Genomic DNA, 16679 nt, shown 5'->3' with positions numbered 1-16679 from the left:
CGTTTTTTTTTCCTGAGAAATTCATGAAACTCATTCTTCTGCAAATCCCATGTTTTTGAACCGGTTCATGAAGTTCCTCAAATCAATCCACACATTCAGAAGGAAGATACCTTTCGATTGTCTATTTTGACACTAAACAGACATTTACCCTTTTAGGTCCATATCACAAAGCGAAAAGCTTTACAATGGGAACCTCATGTTTCCATTCGTTTCGCCTTCGAAAATCTAGGAGCAAACACCTGCCGCAATTCCCATCATCGTCTTCATCGAAGAAACAGATGAATCCCGACATGGTGAACATGGAGAAGAGGAGATTCGATAGCTTGGAGTCGTGGTCGATGATTTTGGACTCGGAGAATGTAGAGACGTGGGAAGTTTCAAAGGAGGATCAAGAGGAGTGGACTGCTGATCTTTCTCAATTGTTTATAGGCAACAAATTCGCCTCCGGTGCTCATAGTAGAATCTATCGTGGAATTTATAAGCAGAGAGCTGTTGCTGTAAAAATGGTGAGGATCCCAAACCAAAATGAGGAGACGAGATCGAAACTCGAACAGCAGTTCAAGTCTGAAGTAGCTTTGCTCTCACGGTTGCTTCACCCCAATATAGTTCAGTTCATTGCTGCTTGTAAGAAGCCGCCTGTGTACTGCATCATCACAGAATACATGTCACAAGGGACTCTGAGGATTAACAAGAAAGAGCCGTACTCGCTCTCGACGGAGACGGTATTGAGATTAGCCCTCGACATATCTCAGGGAATGGAGTACCTTCATTCAAAAGGTGTGATCCATAGAGACCTCAAATCGAACAATCTTCTGCTAAACAATGAAATGAGGGTTAAGGTGGCGGATTTCGGTACGTCGTGTCTTGAAACACAGTGCCTTGAGACTAAAGGAAACATGGGAACGTACCACCGGATGGCACCCGAGATGATTAGGGAGAAACCGTATACTCGGAAAGTCGATGTGTATAGCTTCGGGATCGTGTTATGAGAGCTCACTACATGCTTGCTTCCCTTCCAAGGAATGACCCCTGTGCAAGCTGCTTTTGCCGTGGCTGAAAAGGTATTACACATAAAAGCTTGTTCCTCTATGCTTAACCTTATGATGCAGCTCCTCTAAAGTCGGTAATCTTTTCGGCAGAACGAACGGCCTCCGTTGGCCGAGAGTTGTCAGCCGCCACTTGCACACCTCATTAAGCGCTGCTGGGCAGCGAACCCCTCAAAGCGGGCGGATTTCTCCGACATCGTTTCCACCTTGGAGAAGTACGACGAGTGTGTAAATGAGGGCCTTCCGTTAACTTCGCACTCTAGACTGGTCAGCCGAAATGCCATTCTCGAACGATTAAAGGGATGTGTGGCTATGAGCTCATCATCTATACCTGTACAGCCTTGAATCTTTCCTCTATGATCAAGATTGCTTCATAATAATTTGTACATATTTGATGTTTTTTAAATCATCCGAGGCTGCTGGTGGCGGATTAAAAGTGAGTTTACACAATGATTTAGGGTTTGAACTAATTATTCTATTGTTCTAACTGATTCTATTGAAAACAATATGTGAAACCAAGACCTTCCCTGTGATTCATCAACAAGGGAACCTTGGATTCCCTTGGTATAAATGATACTGTCGTTTACTATGGTTAACTGAACTGAATGAATATTCTTTGTTTTCTTTAAAGAAAACCCTAATAATTGGTAAACATGCAGATTTAAACATTTGATTTTTACTAATTTTTTCTATATAAATTGTTTAACTATTGATTTTCAGGTCAGCCATTCAACAGCGCAATTTGATAGACTTCTCCACAAATTAAAGGATTGACTTTGCAATTTTCACAAAAAAGGGATGAAATTCAAATTATTCCTTTTTATTTTCAAAAAATGGAAACCTTTGAGGTGTCTTCATTTTATGGTAAACTACACCATTGGTGACCATATTAGTATCCCTCTCCTATTTTAGTTACCATCCTATTTAATACATAATTGATCACTAATATTACATTTTTTTTATATTTTGATCATTCACCGTTTAATATTTATAAGAGAAAGCGATGTGGTGTGGCATACTAACTGTTCTAGTCTTCCAAATTTATACATTCTATCGATCTTATAGGAGAAAATTAATGAAAATATTTAACGGGAAAAATGACCAAAATAAGGGGAAAACATAATGTTAGTGACCAATTATGTAGAAGAAATAGTATGGTGATCAATGGTGTGATTTATCCCTGATTTTATTATTAGGTCTTTTGAGGTTAGATTTCAGAAACGCGTGAGTTCCTAACGATTTCCTTCCACTTGTAATATTGTGAAGGGAAGACAAAGGGGAAAAAAGAGATGAAACATTAGGGTTTGGTTCTTTGAACGAGATAAAAGATGTCACATGCATGCAACTCTTTAACAAAGTAAAATTAAGATAAGAACCCTTCTTTTCACGTGCATACCACTGATGGGACATATACATGCACGTACATCTTACCTGTGGATTAATGATGTTTTTGAGTTTTTCTGTTGCGGAGACAACGATTGAAACGCGGCTGCCCGACACCGGGAAGCCTGAATTTGGGCCACAAGTTCAAAGCCATAATGTCAAGAAAAAAGCTATGTTGATTACTTAGATCATCGTCAAATACCTGTAAGGTACGCACTAGCTTGACTTTGTTCAATCCGGGTGTATTTGTATTTCTTCTTTCTTCCCTCTCGCTTCCCAGTTTCCACTGCCCTCCCTCACCCCATTTTCCCCCTCTCGTCCCCGTTACTATGATATTATTGTGTCCCGACGAACTTAAAATCCTTTATGATGGAATCCTTATATTACATTACGGTCGTAATTTAATACTATCTTGATGATACTAACCATGTTTGGTTATTAATCAGTCAATCTGCCTTATTTGGCATATACCAACTAGCTTGAAAAGTACAGTAAGTCGATTGGACCGATGATATTTGTTTCCCTTTCCTTGTTTGAACTTCTGAAACACGTGTTGAGTCTATTAGCCGAGGAAGCAAGGAGATATTTACTATTTCAGTCATTTATCGAATGGTTGTTCTAATATGTTCTTCTCTTCCACCTTGAAGATGATGTATGCCAAGAACCTGAACCTACTTGCCTTTATGTGTAAAATGACGGTTTTTTTTTAATGTTTCCATGATATTTTCTCCATATCTTGCTTGTTACTGCCATTTATTTCATTTGGTTGCTCTCCTATATATGCACTAATTTATACTCTATGTTCACAGAGGCGAGGCCTGTTCCGGCTATTGTAAACGAATGATGACCAAATCTGCCGAAGTCCTTTGTTTTGTTGGGCAATATCAGTCATCTTGCCTTCTTGTTTTACTTTTGGTTCGATTTTCTGAGCAATTGAATTGTTCAAACATTATCTGTTTTGGAAATTTGTAATATGATAGTAATTTGATAACAATGTTTCTTTCTTCCCTCACTTTCCAAGGGTTTTAACTCAAAGCCCTACAAGCATAGGCTACCCTACCAATGTCATCAAGAATTTGTCCTATTAAATCTCTAAGAAAAACGCTTTAATCAAGAAGGCTGATGTCTACTTATCATCGCATCTATTTGCTGAAACCACCTGCAAGGCTATACTCAATCATGCCAAACTGCTACTCTATTTCGCTCTTTCCAATTGTCCATTGCGATTTGTTTTTGAATCAGACTCGCCATCGTGTGCCGTTCAACCCAATCTCAAATCCAATGTGCTTTCATTCAGATCTTGCCGCACTATTTTATTATCCTCTTGAGACAGAAATTTCGGGTTAAACCTTCTCTATGAATCAGTGCAATGAGATGCCATGTATCATTCATGTTTTACGTTTTAGTTTCTTACAGAACTCAAACGACAAGGACCTGCAGGTCCTGTCCCAATCCCCCCAGCCCCTCCTTTCAAATTACTGAATGAGTGTTTGCTGCTCACCTAACTTTCATCCATTGGTGCGTCGTTAATGTCAGGTTTCTCGTGAAAACCATCATTCCTGGAAGTTGTCTCTGTTGGGGAAATCGAATTATTTCCCACACGAACGTAGTTTCAAAATTGACCTAAAATGTCAAGATCAAAACCACCAAAGGTTGCACAGCGGATAAACCTATCAAACTAATGAATATTGAAACACAATGGAAAAAACCGAATAAAAACAATAAAGGAGAGAACACACCAAATTTACGAGGTTCGACGAGAATATCGTCTACTCCTCGGGCACCACACCGAATGATAACTTCACTATATCGCCAATATTACAACAAATGGAATTCTTTAGAATTCCCAAAGTGGGAGAATGAAGAATACAAGAGGAAGAGAGAACGTGTTCTGGGATGATTTCTAATTAAAGACTTATGCCTATTTATAGTTGAGTTTTAAGGACTAAACTTATAAATAACCTAATATTTTAGGGATCAAACATGAAAAATAAGTTGGCAACCTACCAAAGAATTTTCCAATGTGTACAAGTTAGCCACCAAATATGAAATTCTCATATTCAAAGTTTGGCCACAAACCAAGATGAAATTTCCAATAAGTTGGCCACCAACCAAGATGAAATTTCCAACTTGCCAACTTAATTTCAAGCCAAATCTAACAAATCTCCACATTGGCTTGAAATCACCAAGCCCACTCAACTTCTTCAACTCCACAAATTTGTAATGCCTCTAATTGCGCTCACAAGCGCCACACACCCGAAGATGTTCATACTTTCAGGATGTTAATCAAGTTCAAACAAAGATTGAACTTGATTACTGTTACCACCTTGGTCATCATATCTGCAGGATTTTCTGATGTCACAATTTTCTGAAGTAGAATCTTTCCTTCATCAAAGATCTCCTGCACAAAGTGATACCTCACGTCGATATGCTTAGTCCTTGAATGATAGACTTGATTTTTCGCTAAGTGAATAGCGCTCTGACTGTCACAATAGAGACTAATGTGACTTTGAACAACTCCCAAGTCTTCCATCAACCCGTTAAGCCAAATTGCTTCCTTTACAGCCTCTGAAACTGCCATGTATTCTGCCTCTGTAGTAGACAAGGCCACCGTAGATTGCAATGTAGACTTCCAACTTACTGGGCTTTAGCAAGAGTAAACAAATACCCAGTAGTTGATCGACGCTTATCCAAATCACCAGCATAATTAGAATCAGCATATCCAACCACACACTGACCAAGAGCTTCATCATGTTCAAAAACTAAACAAACATCCACGGTTTGTTGGAGATACCGTAGAATCCATTTCACAGTTTGCCAATGTCCTTCTCCAGGATCATGCATGTACCTGCTCACAACTCCAACTACTTGTCAAATGTCAGGACGCGTATACACCATTGCATACATCAAGCTCCCAACTGCATTAGCATATGAAACGTTTGCCATATACTCTCGTTCTTCGTTAGTTTTAGGAGATAATTGAGAACTAAGTTTCAAATGAGAAGCCAGTGGGATACTTACATGTTTGGTATTTTCATTCATGCCAAAACAGTGTAACACCATTCTCAGATACTGCTTTTGTGTTAAACAAAGCTTCCCTCTCTGTCTATCTCTGCTTATCTCCATACCAAGAATCTTCTTGGCCTCACCTAGATCTTTCATCTCAAACTCTTGATTCAATTGACCCTTTAATTTGTCTATCTCCTTTTGACTCTTCGAAGCGATCAACATATCGTCAACGTACAAGAGAATATAAATGAAAGATCCATCTTTGAGCTTTTGCAAATACACACAATGATCATATTTTCTTCTATTGTACTTTTGCCTCCTCATAAAGCTATCAAATCGCTTGTACCACTGCCTCGGAGATTGCTTCAATCCATATAGCGATTTGTTCAGCTTACAAACCCATTTGTCATGACCACTATCTTTGTATCCTTCTGGCTGAGTCATATAGATCTCCTCTTCTAAATCACCGTGCAAGAAAGCCGTCTTTACATCAAGTTGAGCTAGCTCCAAATTCAACTGTGCTACCAAGGCCAATAATATTCTAATGGAGGAATGCTTCACAACAGGGGAAAATACTTAATTGTAGTCGATTCCCTCCTTTTGAGCGTAGCCTTTAGCTACCAACCGTGCCTTGTAGCGAACATCTTTCTTGCTATGAGATCCATCTTTCTTTGCAAATACCCAACTTGCATCCAATTGCTCTTTTACCTTTTGGTAATTGAGTCAGTTCCCAAGTGTTGTTCTTTTGGAGATATTGCATTTCTTCATCCATGACACTTTTCCACTTATCACTTTCCAAGCTTTGTATTGCTTCTCGATAAGTAACAGAGATATCATCATCAACAACTGGAAGAGCATAGGACACCATATCAACAAATCGAGCAGGTCTACGAATTTCTCTCCTTGGCCTTGTAACTGCAAGTGGTTCTGGTATCTCCAATGGTTCTTGGGTTTGAACCTCTTCATCTTCTGATTCTTCTATTGGAGTTGAAGAATCAGCTGCATCAACTTCTGGGATCATCGTCTGCTGAAACTCCACCTGTTTTGGAGTATGCTCCACTTGCTGTGGAGTACTACTTGTCTGGACAGCTTCATTTGTTACATTCTTTACTAGGGCAGATTCATTAAAGGTAACATCTCTGCTACAAATTATCTTCTTGGTGTCTAAACACCAAAGGTAGAATCTCTTCACTCCATGGGTGATTCCCATAAAGAGAGCCTTATTTGCTCTCGGATCAAGCTTGGATTCCTTCACATGATAATAGGCAGTGGATCCAAATACATGTAAGGAATCATAATCAGTAGCAGGTTTTCCAGACCATACCTCCAATGGTGTTTTTCCTCCTATCGCTGATGACGGCAGACGATTGATGAGATGGCCAGCATATGTCACAGTCTCAGTCCAAAATGCCTTGCCTAACCCAACATTAGACAACATACATCGAACTTTCTCCAATAGTCTTCGATTCATACGCTCTGCCACCCCATTCTGTTGTGGTGTATTTCTAACAGTGAAGTGTCCAACAATACCATACTCATGGCAAACGTTAAAGAATGGGTCACTTTTATATTCCTCTCCATTATCCATCCTAAAACGTTTGATCTTTCTACCAGTCTGGTTCTCGATCATATTTTTCTATTTCAGGAAAATTTGAAGCACTTCATCTTTAGACTTCATCGGAAACACCCAAACTCTTCTGGAAAAGTCATATACAAAAGTTACAAAATAATGGTTTCCTCCCAAAGACGATGTCTTTGAAGGACCCCATACATCTGAGTGAATATAATCCACAATACCTTTTGTATTATGTATAGTGGTGCCAAACTTCACTCTCTTCTGTTTTCCTAGGACATAATGCTCGCAAAAGTTCAATTTGCAAGTCTTTGCACCTTTCAACAATCATTTCTTTGCCAGAATTTGCAAGGATTTTTCTCCAGCATGTCCCAACCTTATATGCCACAACTGGGTTGCGTCCAAATCATCACATCCGGAAGCTGTTGTAACTGCTCCAATAATTGTACTACCTTGATAGTAATACAAATTATTTTTTCTGATGCCCTTCATCATCACAAGTGCGCCATATGTGACTTTTAAAACTCCATCTCTCATAGTGACTACTGAGCCTTTGGATTCCAAGGCTCCCAACGAGATGAGATTTTTCTTCAAACTAGGCACGTATCGGACATCCGTCAGAACTCTGGTTGATCTATCTTGATTCTTCAATCGAATTTAACCTATCCCAATAGTTTTACAGGCATTGTCATTGTCCATATAAACAACTCCTGCAATTAATTCTACTAAATCGGAGAACCACTCCCCGATTAGGGGACATATGATAGGTGTAACCCGAATATAATATCCATTCATCTGAATGGAATGTTGTTGATGAAGTAACCAATGATATGTCAGAGTCATTTGCATCATGCTCTGCAACACATGCATCTAGAGCAGCTTTTCCTTTCTTCTTCAGCTTCGGACAATCTTTCTTCCAATGGCCTTTCTCATGACAAAAGACACATTCATCTTTTCCCAGTGTGGACTTCGACTTTGATCTCCCTGTCCACTTTGGCTTTTGACTTTTCGAGCAACCTCTTGCCACCATGGCCTCCGCTGCTTCGTACTTGCTCTCCTTCTTGGTTTTCTTCTTGAGCTCATAACTATACAAAGCAACAATTATATCTTTAAGGGTAACATTATCCTTACCATGAAGTAACGTTGTCTCAATGTGCTCAAATTTATCTGAAAGAGATGACAACAACATCAAGGCCAACTCTTCATCTTTGAAGGTTTCATCCATACCCAATAAGTCTGCCACTAGCTCATTGAACGCAGTGATGTGTTAATTCATACTGGTGCATGGTAGATATTCAATTCTGAACAATATTTTCTTCATGTGGAGACGATTTTGAGAACTTTTCTTTAGAAGTTTTTCCTCCAATACTTTACACATATTACTTGCAGAAGTCTCGTTCTTGTAGCCATACTTTTGCTCCCTGGAAAGACAAGATCGAATCGTGTTGCACGCCAAACGATTGATTGTTTCCTATTCTTTCTCCTCCATATATTCGGGGTTTTCTTCCTCAATGACGATATTTAGACCTTGTTGGAATAAAGCGTCTAACACCTCGACTTGCCACATGGAAAATTGACCGGATCCATCGAACAACTCAACCGAGAAATTTACATTTGACATCATCATCCTCACCGGTCCGGATGAAGAGCTTGATGTCTCAACTGATCCGTATTTTGGTATTTTAATTCCAATGAACAATATTCAATAGCACGAACTGTATTTTTTCAGCAACGGAACCACTAGGATAACCTCAACCGAAGCTCTGATACCAATTGTTAGGGAAATCAAGTTATTTCCCAGACGAACGTAGTTTCAAAATTGACCTAAAATGTCAAGATCAAAACCACAAAAGGTTACACAGCGAATAAACCTATCAAGCTATTGAATATTGAAACACCGTGGAAAAAACCGAATAAAAACAATAAAAGAGAGAACACACCAAATTTACGAGGTTTGACGAGAATATCGTCTACTCCTCGGGCACTACACCGGATGATAACTTCACTATATCGCCAATATTACAACAAATGAAATTCTTTAGAATTCCCAAAGTGGGAGAATGAAGAATACAAGAGGAAGAGAGAACTTGTTTTGGGATGATTTCTAATGAAATACTTAGGCCTATTTATAGTTAAGTTTTAAGGACTAAACTTATAAATAACATAATATTTTAGGGATCAAACATGAAAAATAAGTTGGCCACCTACCAAAGAATTTTCCAATGTGTACAAGTTAGCCACTAAATATGAAATTCTCATATTCAAAGTTTGGCCACCAACCAAGATGAAATTTCCAATAAGTTGGCCACCAATCAAGATGAAATTTCCAACTTGCCAACTTAATTTCAAGTCAAATCTAACAAACTCCACCTTGGTTTGAAATTACCAAGCCTACTCAACTTCTTCAACTCCACAAATTTGTAGTGCCTCTAATTGCGCTCACAAGTGCCACATACCCGAAGATGTTCATACTTTCAGGATGTTAATCAAGTTCAAACAATGATTGGATTTGATTACTGTTACCACATTGGTCATCATATCTGCAGGATTTTCTGATGTCGCAATTTTTTGAAGTAGAATATTTCATTCTTCAAAGATCTCCCGCACAAAGTGATACCTCACGTCGATATGCTTAGTCCTTGAATGGTAGACTTGATTTTTCACTAAGTGAATAACGCTCTGACTCTCACAATAGAGACTAATGTGACTTTGAACAACTCCCAAGTCTTCCATCAACCCGTTAAGCCAAATTGTTTCCTTTACAGCCTCTGAAACTGCCATGTATTCTGCCTCTGTAGTAGATAACGCCACCGTAGATTGCAATGTAGACTTCCAACTTACTGGGGCTTTAGCAAGAGTAAACAAATACCCAGTAGTTGATCGACGCTTATCCAAATCACCAGCATAATTAGAATCAGCATATCCAACCACACACTGACCAAGAGCTTCATTATGTTCAAAAACTAAACCAACATCCACGGTTTGTTGGAGATACCGTAGAATCCATTTCATAGCTTGCCAATGTCCTTCTCCAGGATCATGCATGTACCTGCTCACAACTCCAACAGCTTGTGAAATGTCAGGACGCATACACACCATTGCATACATCAAGCTCCCAACTGCATTAGCATATGGAACTTTTGCCATATACTCTCGTTCTTCGTTAATTTTAGGAGATAATTGAGAACTAAGTTTCAAATGAGAAGCCAATGGGATACTTACATGTTTGGTATTTTTATTCATGCCAAAACAGTGTAATACCTTTCTCAGATACTGCTTTTGTGTTAAACAAAGCTTCCCTCTCTGTCTATTTCTGCTTATCTCCATACCAAGAATCTTCTTGGCCTCACCTAGATCTTTTATCTCAAACTCTTGATTCAATTGACCCTTTAATTTGTCTATCTCCTTTTGACTATTCGAAGCGATCAACATATCGTCAACGTACAAGAGAAGATAAATGAAAGATCCATCTTTGAGCTTTTACAAATACACACAATGATCATATTTGCTTCTATTTTACTTTTGCCTCCTCATAAAGCTATCAAATCGCTTGTACCACTGCCTCAGAGATTGCTTCAATCCATATAGCGATTTGTTCAGCTTACAAACCCATTTGTCATGACCACCATCTTTGTATCCTTCTGGCTGAGTCATATAGATCTCCTCTTCTAAATTATCGTGCAAAAAAGTCATCTTTACATCAAGTTGAGCTAGCTCCAAATTCAACTGTGCTACCAAGGCCAACAATATTCTAATAGAGGAATGCTTCACAATAGGGGAAAATACTTTATTGTAGTCGATTCCCTCCTTTTGAGCGTAGCCTTTAGCTACCAACCGTACCTTGTAGTGAACATCTTTCTTGCTATGAGATCCATCTTTCTTTGCAAATACCCAACTTGCATACAATTGCTCTTTTACCTTTCGGTAATTGAGCCAGTTTCCAAGTGTTGTTCTTTTGGAGAGATTACATTTCTTCATCCATGACACTTTTCCACTTATCACTTTCCAAGCTTTGTATTTATTCTTGGTAAGTGACAGGGATATCATCATCAACAACTGGAAGAGCATAGGCCACCATATCAACAAATCGAGAAGGTCTACAAATTTCTCTCCTTGGCCTTGTAACTGCAAGTGGTTCTGGTGTCTCCAATGGTTCTTTGGTTTGAACCTCTTCTTCTTCTGATTCTTTTATTGGAGTTGAAGAATCAGCTGCATCAACTTCTGGGATCATCGTCTGCTGAAACTCTACCTGTTTTGGAGTATGCTCCACCTGCTGCGGAGTACTACTTGTCTAGACAACTTCATTTGTTACCTTCTTTACTAGGGCAGATTCATTAAAGGTAACATCTCTGCTACAAATTATCTTCTTGGTGTCTAAACACCAAAGGCGGAATCCCTTCACTCCATGGGTGATTCCCATAAAGAGAGCCTTCTTTGCTCTCGGATCAAGCTTAGATTCCTTCACATGATAATAGGCAGTGGATCCAAATACATGTAAGGAATCATAATCAATAGCAGATTTTCCAGACCATACCTCCAATGGTGTTTTTCCTCCTATCGCTGATGACGGTAGACGATTGATGAGATGGCCAGCATATGTCACAGCCTCAGTCCAAAATGCCTTGCCTAACCCAGCATTAGACAATATACATCGAACTTTCTCCAATAGTCTTCGATTCATACGCTCTGCCATCCCATTCTGTTGTGGTGTATTTCTAACAATGAAGTTTCCAACAATACCATACTCATGGCAAACGTTAAAGAATGGGTCACTTTTACATTCCCCTCCATTGTTCGTCCTAAGACGTTTGATCTTTCTACCAGTCTGGTTCTCGATCATATTTTTCCATTTCAGGAAAATTTGAAGCACTTCATCTTTAGACTTCATCTGAAACACCTAAACTCTTCTGGAAAAGTCATCTACAAAAGTTACAAAATAATGATTTCCTCCCAAAGACGATGTCTTTAAAGGACCCCATACATCTGAGTGAATATTATCCACAATACCTTTTGTATTATGTATAGTGGTGTCAAACTTCACTCTCTTCTGCTTTCCTAGGACACAATGCTCGTAAAAGTTCAATTTGCAAGCCTTTGCACCTTTCAACAATCCTTTCTTTGCTAGAATTTGCAAGGATTTTTCTCCAGTATGTCCCAACCGCATATGCCACAACTAGGTTGCGTCCAAATCATCACATCCGGAAGCTGTTGCAACTGCTCTAATAATTGTACTTCCTTGATAGTAATACAAATTATTTTTCCTGATGCCCTTTATCATCACAAGTGCGCCATATGTGACTTTTAAAACTCCATCTCTCATAGTGACTACTGAGCATTTGGATTCCAAGGCTCCCAATGAGATGAGATTTTTCTTCAAACTAGGCACGTATCGGACATCCGTCAAAACTCTGGTTGATCTATCTTGATTCTTCAATCGAATTGAACTTATCCCAAAAGTTTTACATGTATTGTCATTGCCCTTATAAACAACTCATGCATTTAGTTCTACTAAATCGGAGAACCACTCCCCGATTAGGGGACATATGATAGGTGCAACCCGAATCTAATATCCATTCATCTGAATGGAATGTTGTTGATGAAGTAACCAATGATATGTCAGAGTCATTTGCATCATGCTCTGCAACACATGCATCTGGAGCAACTTTTCATTTCTTCTTCAGCTTCGGACAATCTTTCTTCCAATGGCATTTCTCATGACAAAAGGCACATTCATCTTTTCTCAGTCTGGACTTCGACTTTGTTCTCCCTCTCCACTTTGGCTTTTGACTTTTCGAGCGACCTCTTGCCACCATGGCCTTCGCTGCTTCGTACTTGCTCTCCTTCTTGGTTTTCTTCCTGAGCTCATAATTATACAAAGCATCAGTTACATCTTTAAGGGTAACATTATCATTACCATGAAGTAACGTTGTCTCAAGGTGCTCAAATTCATCTGGAAGAGATGACAACAACATCAAGGCCAAATCTTCATCTTTGAAGGTTTCATCCATACCCAATAAGTCTGCTTCTAGCTCATTGAACGCAGTGATGTGTTCATTCATACTGGTGCCTGGTTGATAATCAAATCTGAACAATATTTTCTTCATGTGGAGACGATTTTGAGAACTTTTCTTTAGAATTTTTTCCTCCAATACTTTCCACATCTTACTTGCAGAAGTCTCGTTCTTGTAGCCATACTTCTGCTCCCTGAAAAGACAAGATCGAATCGTGCTGCACGCCAAACGATTGATTGTTCCCCATTCTTTCTCCTCCATATATTCGGATTTTTCTTTCTCAATGGCGATGTTTAGACCTTGTTGGAATAAAACGTCTTACACCTCGACTTGCCACATGGCAAATTGACCGGATCCATCGAACAACTCCACCGAGAAATTTGTATTTGACATCCTCCTCCTCACCGGTCCGGATAAAGAGCTTGATGTCTCAACTGATCTGTATTTTGGTATTTTAATTCCAATGAACAATATTCAATAGCACGAACTGTATTTTTTCAGCAGTGAAACCACCAGGATAACATCAACTGAAGCTCTGATACCAATTGTTGGGGAAATCAGGTTATTTCCCACACGAACGTAGTTTCAAAATTGACCTAAAATGTCAAGATCAAAACCACCAAAGGTTGCACAGCGAATAAACCTATCAAACTATTGAATATTGAAACACAGTGGAAAAAACCGAATAAAAACAATAAATGAGAGAACATACCAAATTTACGAGGTTCGACGAGAATATCGTCTACTCCTCGAGCACCACACCGGATGATAACTTCACTATATCGCCAATATTACAACAAATGTAATTCTTTAGAATTCCCAAAGTGGGAGAATGAAGAATACAAGAGGAAGAGAGAACTTGTTTTGGGATGATTTTAATGAAATACTTAGGTCTATTTATAGTTGAGTTTTAAGGACTAAACTTATAAATAACCTAATATTTTAGGGATCAAACATGAAAAATAAGTTGGTCACCTACCAAAAAATTTTCCAATGGGTACAAGTTAGCCACTAAATATGAAATTCTCATATTCGAAGTTTGACCACCAACCAAGATGAAATTTCCAATAAATTGGCCACCAACCAAGAAAAATTTTCAACTTGCCAACTTAATTTCAAGCCAAATCTAACAGTCTCTGCAGCACTAGGGTCATCCTCACTCGGTTTAGTTTCATCATCAATGTTTTCAGTAGCTTCCTTGTTCTGTTCCTCTAGCACGGCAATCTAAATGTTCAAAAAGTCAAAATAAGTAAACAATCTAACAATTTGAACTGATCTTAGAATTTATTTCCACCTAGAATTGTTATACAAAGCAGTTTGACAAACCTGTGAATGTTAGTATATTCGGATTATCCAATCCAAAACTTAAAAAGAAATCACAATAGGAAGACAAAAGCACCCATTCTCGGTGATTGATATGAACAAAAGCAGAGAGACATTATCATGCCCATAACAAGCAATACAATTTCAACAAAAACAACAACTCGTACAACGTGAATTTAAAAGAGTTCAGCTCCTATAATTTCACATACTAGATTAGATCAGATAGGTGTAAGCTTTACAACAACTGTGTTCAACTTAAAGCAACTGCATATGGTGCCATTAAAGTTTGATTAGTCAGAATAAAAAGAAATGAGATTCCAGTCTCGGTCTCCAACAGTTCCATCATCATCATCATATTATTGGTTTCAAAAGCTTTCCAGACCTCGGACTCGGTCTAGAATATAAGGATGGCAAGAAGCTCAACTTTGTACCCTTATACATAATTTTCAAAATTAGCAATCTAATTAAAGTTTAGCTTATAAGCAAGCTATGGTTCTAGGAAGAAATTATGACAAAAGTGAAGCAGAAATGGAAACTCCAATGCATCAAGGCCATGCCAAACTATAGTGAACCGATTGCTTAAACTCTTCATATGTTGCTCAGACTCTTCATTCTTCTTGAAATACACATGTTTGACACATGGATTCGAGGATATGTCTTCCCGGTATTTGGAAGAACTTGGAAAAATCTAAATGTACTCGTGCCAAATACATATCCAAATTGGATACTCTCGCCTAAATTCGAGTAACATAGTAGCGAACAACAATACAAACATTCATATGCTAAATTTTCAGTCATTTATCAATAACATTCCCTTAATAACCATTTACGTCTTCTTTCCACACGCATTAAAGCAGTAAACAACAAGCCAACTCATAGTTCCCTTGAAGAAACACGGAGCATTATCAAACCAAAACCCAGCTAATAGATCAACCAATTATACAAAAGACACAGCCAAATCAAATCCTAATTCCCAGCAAAAAAAAAAAACACCAAGAAACAGAATTCAGTAAAAACAAAGTAAAATGAGAACAAAAATTCGAAATTTATGGAAACCCAAGGAAGAGAATACCGGGATGTATTTAAATTTCCGCCTCGGAGGCTCACCGGGCGTCGCCACATCATCTTCCATGGAAGAATAGTTGGTGCTACTGTAGTTGTTTTGGCTTTGTGATAAAGGGGTCCATTTAAAAAGCACGAGATGAGAGCCGTTATTACCGTTAGAAATACCGTTGGTGCTGTGGTGATTATTATTTTTATTTTGAGAGGGATTATTGTTATTGCTGTTGCCGGTGTTAGATGGGGAAACGTGGACCCATTTCTTCTTCCATTTCCTGACCGGCCCAGTGAACACCGTGGCTGGTCCGTACCGGGTGGAGGACCGCCCGAATCTAGCCAGCACTCCTTCCATTGACTCTTTCGCGTCAGATCGGTATCGTATTCGCTTTGAGCCTGTGACTCGGCTCTATGTTAAAGAGAATTTTTCTTTATTTTTCTGTCTCTTAAGATCTTCCGCCCCTTTTTTTTGGGGTGATATTATGTTGATAGAGTTCGGGTCGGATTTATGCTCCGGGTTGCAACTTTAAAGGGCGAATCAGAACCCATAAACGAGGGGTTTTTTTTACACCCAAGTTTTTATTTTGGAGAATATAATAAATATTATAATAGATTTAGAATTTATAAAAAATATTTTTTATTTAAATTCATCAATTTGAGTTGATAAATTTTAATAAAATATTTTTTTATTAAATTTTATCACATTGAAATAAAAGTTTGAATACAAAATATTTTTTTATTAAAATTTGTCACTTTGACATGATAAGTTCTATACACTATAAAAAAATATCATGGATCCCAAAATAAAAGTGTTAATCTTATTTTATAAATTTTTTTGGGATTGCTCTATTGAGCCAGGAAAAAAAAAACCATACACGAGTGTATTTTGCTCATTGATTTCGTAATTTTAAAAAATTATTGGATAATAGTGTGCTTTTTAATTGCGTCATGAACTTTTAAAATTCGTATTACAATTAATAAAAATTTAATTTATTTTTATTACAATTATTACTTTTAAAATATATCTAGACTTTTTTTATAAAATTTAAACTTTTATAATTATAATTGTATTTGTACTATCAACTTGTTCTAGTAGACTACGTAAATGAATGTACAAATACATAAAAGGGGGATTTTTATGTTCCTTATTTTATTGGAAAGGATGAGATTGAGAGAACAATAACTGAAAAGGGCAAAACCGACCAAAATGTAAATCACATCCAGATCCCCTATAGATATACGGCCGAGATCTCTCCACTGGCGTTAGCTTTTCCCTAT

General features: G+C 38.1%; 1 protein-coding gene and 1 pseudogene across 1 annotated transcript; one reads left to right on the top strand and one right to left on the bottom strand.

Annotated features, from left to right (window-relative positions):
• The first annotated feature begins 107 nt into the window (after positions 1 to 107).
• Positions 108 to 1391, top strand: LOC120183415 (annotated as a pseudogene).
• A 1828-nt stretch (positions 1392 to 3219) lies between these two features.
• On the bottom strand, positions 3220 to 15789 carry LOC120183414 (putative uncharacterized protein DDB_G0280071). Its single transcript, XM_039188117.1, has 3 exons — positions 15418 to 15789; positions 14154 to 14246; positions 3220 to 3354 (listed from the first exon to the last, which is right to left on the bottom strand). The coding sequence occupies exons 1-3, from the start codon at positions 15754 to 15756 to the stop codon at positions 3220 to 3222; spliced, it is 567 nt and encodes a 188-aa protein (XP_039044048.1). The 5' UTR covers positions 15757 to 15789.
• Between the last annotated feature and the right edge of the window lie 890 nt (positions 15790 to 16679).

This window comes from Hibiscus syriacus, unplaced genomic scaffold (assembly GCF_006381635.1).
Source record: "Hibiscus syriacus cultivar Baekdansim isolate YM2019G1 unplaced genomic scaffold, ASM638163v2 tig00112762_pilon, whole genome shotgun sequence".
Lineage (NCBI taxonomy): Eukaryota > Viridiplantae > Streptophyta > Magnoliopsida > Malvales > Malvaceae > Hibiscus > Hibiscus syriacus.
This window is presented reverse-complemented; position numbering and strand designations above follow the sequence as displayed.

Excerpts from the sequence above, each read along its gene's own strand:
- LOC120183414 (XM_039188117.1), bottom strand. The coding sequence starts at position 15,756 with ATGGAAGGAGTGCTGGCTAGATTCGGGCGGTCCTCCACCCGGTACGGA. Across the intron at positions 14,247-15,417 it reads GGAAATTTAAATACATCCCG|ATTGCCGTGCTAGAGGAACA; the intron begins GTATTCTCTTCC and ends TTGAACATTTAG. Across the intron at positions 3,355-14,153 it reads ACCCTAGTGCTGCAGAGACT|AAAATCGAACCAAAAGTAAA; the intron begins GTTAGATTTGGC and ends TCAATTGCTCAG.